The 5,408-nt window shown below is 38.0% G+C and overlaps 1 protein-coding gene across 1 annotated transcript; it reads right to left on the bottom strand.

Annotated features, from left to right (window-relative positions):
* Positions 1-430: 430 nt before the first annotated feature.
* LOC106062584 (uncharacterized) lies at positions 431-4,736 on the bottom strand. The gene is made up of 2 exons (XM_013220879.2): positions 4,426-4,736; positions 431-2,627 (listed from the first exon to the last, which is right to left on the bottom strand). The coding sequence occupies exons 1-2, from the start codon at positions 4,436-4,438 to the stop codon at positions 1,762-1,764; spliced, it is 879 nt and encodes a 292-aa protein (XP_013076333.2). The 5' UTR covers positions 4,439-4,736; the 3' UTR covers positions 431-1,761.
* Positions 4,737-5,408: the final 672 nt, after the last annotated feature.

Below are 5,408 nucleotides of genomic sequence, written 5' to 3'. Positions count from 1 at the left end.
ACTGTACACTTGAATCACCTAAAAGCTATTTTATGTTTTTTTTCCAAGCCATAAATGAAAATCTCTTCAATTATGTTAAACAACAGAAATATTGGTGAAAATAAAATAAAAGTCCACGACGTGTGTAATGGTATCATAGTTTTTTGTTTTTTTTTAAATCTCTCTCTCTCTCTCTATGTATATATATATATACATAAACACAATTAGGATTGAACAATTTAGAGATCTTTATCCTCCATCACACGATACACATTTGATAGTAAGATCTGGAACGCTAATACATGTAATTAAAGTCATATAAAATAAAAACTGCTGATGACCAACATTTTCTAAGGTAATTAAAGTTTGAAATTAAATTATAACTTATATAGTATGCTTATAGCATTCTCAGAACGCTATGGTTTGATTTGATTTGTTGATTTGGGGCACATCGGCACAATTTAGGCCATGTCGTGCCTGCAGTCCCTTAAGGACTACTCTCTCTCTAAACAACAAGGGCCAGATTCTATACAGTAATATAATTAAAATTAAGGTCTATTCACAGTTTAAATAGTAAAGGTAGTAAAAATTTAAATATTTGGTAAAAATCTAATGTAAATAGTGAATGTTCACAAATTCAGAAATCAGATCTTCGTAGATAGCCCCACTTCCCGAATAAAGCCCAGTACCTTCCCAGGGTCGACATTATTAAATAGTGTTTTTAGATTAGTGGCTCTAAAATGTTTCGCCCTGACATCCTGGTATCTGGGGCAATCAACGAGGATATGTTCCACGGTGAGGCGAGAGTCACAGTACTCGCAAAGTGGGGGCTCCTCTCTCTTCAGTACAAAAGAGTGCGTGATGTAGGTGTGGCCAATCCTAAGTCTGGACATGGTTGTGCTACCACGCCTTGTCAGACCCTTAGATGTGGGCCGCCACCTGACATCCGCCACAATCTGCCTGAGTTTACTGTGAGTCTCAGCCTCCCATCGGTTCTGCCACTCTCGATAGGTGGCAGAGGCAATACTTTGTCTCAGGTCCGAGTAGGGAATTTGGGTTCCTGACACCGCATGATTTAGGGCTCTCTTTGCTTCTCTGTCTGCGGCTTCGTTTCCCTCAATGCCAACATGGGAGGGGACCCAGATGAAGGTGACATCCCTACGGTCGGCAGTTATTAGGTCCAACAGCTTCAGGCTCTTATGTACCAATGGGATGTCAGTCTTCATCCGCCCCAAAGCATGCAATGCAGATTTGGAGTCGGAGCAGATTATAAATTTACTCCTTTCTGATGCTTTTAGAACGCTATGGTCCAATCTCATTTGTGGACCTGTGGGGGAGAAAGTATCTGGGAGAAGGTTTTTCCTTGCTTTCATAGGTGGGCTAGCCAAGCCAATTTCAAGCGTAATTAGCCTCTCGACTATATTTTTGGGATCTCAGGAAACCGATTTAACAATTGGAAATCGAGTTTTTAAATAAAATGGTGAAATGGAATGCTCAGATATAGATTTTTAATGTTTCTGAAAATCTATTTATTTATCTACTGTTATATATGTATGATACAAGTTTCCCTATCGTATCTACAATAGCTTTACTCGCCATTTTCAACCTTTTCTTTTTTCAACAATTATCAAACGGAAACATAATGAATTTCGTTTGTTTGGTTCACATGAATAGACAGTGGGCAGAAACAGATTCAGCAGTTGATGTTTTGTTTTGTTTGCACTCTTTAACAGTAACGGTCTCATGTGGAGATTATTTGTATTCAATTGATACATTTTTGTTTTACTCTACCTCCTGTGCAGCAGTTGGCAATGTAACATTTGTTTGTAAAGCATGTTGAAGTAAATTGATTGTAACAGTCTGTCCTTCATAAGATACTTTATCTTTCTCATCGGTTGCCTCGAGTTTCTTTCTGCGCCAGTTTTTATTATAAACATAGTAGAAAACAACGACCAAGCCAAGTAAAATGACGACAGCTATACAAATCCCCGCAATTATCCCAGGGTGTAAAGTCGAATCATAAGAGCTGACGTCAGTAGCAGAACAGAGAATCACTTTTGTTTGAGTTATCTCTGAGCACTGTCGACACGGAAGAATGACTGTCCTTGAACCCTTGTACTCCCAACATAGTCTCTTCTCATACTCAATACCAAGGCATCCTGTAGCCTCAATAACAATGTCATCACATTTGGTTTGCTCAGAGGTGGGACCTGGAGATTCTGGTAATGTCGACGCCGCGTCGTCGTATGAGGCAGGCGTGGTGGATGCTGGGGTGACTGTGACCTTGCTGCAGCAGTCGAGCAATTCTGGGCAGTCACTCAGGCTACACCGTTGGCACTCATTGTTATAAACATAAAATCCTTCCGCACACTTTTTGATAACAGCATTCTTTTCCGGTGTACACGCTTCCTGTTCGACCACGTTATCTGTGTCCAGGTGATAAACTGTGCAAATCTTGCATGTGGTATACACATGGTTCCCTTCGTCCATATATCTCTCTGGCGGACAGTCCTGGCAGGCTGAAGGGTTGGCAGTTGTATTCCTAAACTGTGCAAAGCCACAGTAGGTGTTGGTATCAGCATGTGTGATTGGCGTAGCTACACAGAAAACTGGCAACAGGACCAGTAACATCATTTTTATCATTAGCACTGTAAGGAAAGAAAGAAGGAAAAAAATGAATCATAAGACTAAGATTATACTAAAGAAGTATTTAAACTCCAGCCTTTACATTTTTTTTTCATTATTTATTGAAGATATATTGTTACGAAAAGTTAAGTGTTAGGGGCCCCTCCGCCAGGGTAAGTCTCTAAGTAGGAGCTTCGTCGTGATTTTATTTTACGCCTGTTAGTAAAGTGTTGCACTATTAAAAGTGTTGCGTACGAACACCATGCCCCCCCCCCCATGCCCACAACCCCTCAAATCGATAAGCCTGAGAAAAAAGCTAGCTCTTCTTTGACTTTTTGTAAAGGTATTTTGAACTTAAATGTATACATACTTCATGTCATAGTTCTTAACGCATCAATAGACTGGTGTTGTCTATCTATCTATCTATCTATCTATCTATCTATCTATCTATCTATCTATCTATCTATCTGTCTATCTGTCTGTCTGTCTGTCAGTCTGTCTGTCTGTCTGTCTGTCTGTCTGTCTGTCTGTCTATCTATCTATCTATCTATCTATCTATCTATCTATCTATCTATCTATCTATCTATCTATCTATCTAATAAATAATGAGCTGTAGATGTCAGGAGAATGCGTTTCTGCAGTGAAAAATGCAGAAAAACGCTTTTGGCTTTTGCCGAAGGTTGAGAAACACTGCTTTTCTTTTTATTCGCACACACACACACACATATATATATATGCTGTACGCACGTTTATGCATAGGGTTAGGGTTTACTGGGCGTTAGTGTTAGGCTTTTGGAAAAAAAACGCCCCCCCCCCCACTCCAAAGTTCTGGATCCGCTAGTGTGACAGCGTGATACGAGCTGGAGCCTTCTGACAATTTTTGGTTAGGTAACTAAGGTTGAGGTAAAGATTTAGGTCCACGAAAGTAGATCTACCTGCGTGAAACCCATTCCTCAATAGACGAAACGCAGGTGTAGGTAGACAAATGGTCGCCTAAGCGTGAAAATGTAAACACTTCCTTTAGAAAACGCAGCGACAGTTCAAGGGCACTCAACTGAATAGTTTGTCACTAAAGTAGTAACGGAAGCGTCACACACATATGGCTACGAAGAACTTTAGTCTATAAATACACTACCTTTCGTAGATGTTAAAACGCTACTGCTTGCATAACTTATGAAGTACTTAACACTAAATCTAAATTTAAAAAGTACTTAACACTAAATCTAAAGTTATGAAGTACTTAACACTAAGCCTTAAGTTATGAAGTACTTAACACTAAATCTAAAGTTATGAAGTACTTAACACTAAATCTAAAGTTATGAAGTACTTAACACTAAATCTAAAGTTATGAAATACTTAACACTAAATCTAAAGTTATGAAGTACTTAACACTAAATCTAAAGTTATGAAGTACTTAACACTAAATCTAAAGTTATGAAGTACTTAACACTAAATCTAAAGTTATGAAGTACTTAACACTAAATCTAAAGTTATGAAGTACTTAACACTAAATCTAAAGTTATGAAGTACTTAACACTAAATCTAAAGTTATGAAGTACTTAACACTAAATCTAAAGTTATGAAGTAGGCCTACTTCACATCTTTTCTAAATATTTTTTTTTGGACAGTATTTTATTTGGGCCTTACTTAACATGAAGTCTAAAGTTATGAAGTACTTATCACCAGATCTAAGGTTACGAAGTACTTAACACTTTAGTTATTAAGTATTTAGCACTGTCTAAAGTTATGAAACACTTACCACTAAATCTAAAATCATGACGTACTTATTTGGCACTAAATTTAAAGCTTTGAAGTACTTACCACTATAAATCATCCTTTGAATACGTTTCTCTACCGTTGTTCCTTGAATATTTTATTCAACTCTAACGAATGGAGCACAAAATGGATCTATTCACTTTTAGTCTATTGCGTTTTTACTTTTATTTACTTATTGATCTAGATAATAGATCTAGTAAGTAGCAGGTAAAGAAATAATAATTATGTCAAACTTTGTCCTTGACGGTTATAATAAGAAAAAACAAAACGTAATAGTATTCAAAAAACGCTAATAGCGTGAAAATGTTAAGTACACAGAAATCGCAGCCCGTACTTCCTGACATAGATCTACACCTCGGCCTTCCTCCTAGCGTAATGGCTTTTGCAAATGTCAATGTTAAGTATGGCGTGTGGGTAGACACTTCCAGTCGCTCTCTCTCTCTCACTCTCTCTCTCTCTTTCTCGCGCGCGCGCAACGTGCTTTTAAGCAGGTCTTAGTTTTTGTTTTTTTTTTTCGATTGAAGGGCTCGGCCTAAAAACATAGCTGAAAACATTAAGTGTGTTCAACTTTTTAATTGTAAGCGGCCTGCGCAGGGGGAGAGGGAGGGGAAGGGATAACCAGGACTCAAGCAAGACCTCCGTGACCTCCAAAGGAATGTGTCCCATCAATTTCGTTTTGATTAAATACACCTTACATGTACGTATTTTGGCATTGGGGGGTACAAAGAGACCCAGACGTAAGCATTTGTCTGGGGCCCAAATATTCCTGGCGACAGCAGAATAATGTCTTCGTGACATGCTTTTTTAAAATGAGCTTTTATTAGATGAAGCTTGACAATAACATATGAACAGTACTAAGAATAAAAGAAAACAAAAAACGCATAATAATAGATAATAGGATAAAAGTACTCCGTTTAGACCCTGCGATCTATAAAGGCAGTTTTGACGATTAACAAGAGTAAAATGTATCCAACACAACGACCAACCGTCTTTGCTTGCTCATCGTATGCCAGGTACCAATTTGAAAT

The sequence above is a fragment of the Biomphalaria glabrata genome, chromosome 13, assembly GCF_947242115.1.
Source record: "Biomphalaria glabrata chromosome 13, xgBioGlab47.1, whole genome shotgun sequence".
In the NCBI taxonomy this organism is placed as follows: Eukaryota; Metazoa; Mollusca; class Gastropoda; family Planorbidae; genus Biomphalaria; species Biomphalaria glabrata.
This window is presented reverse-complemented; position numbering and strand designations above follow the sequence as displayed.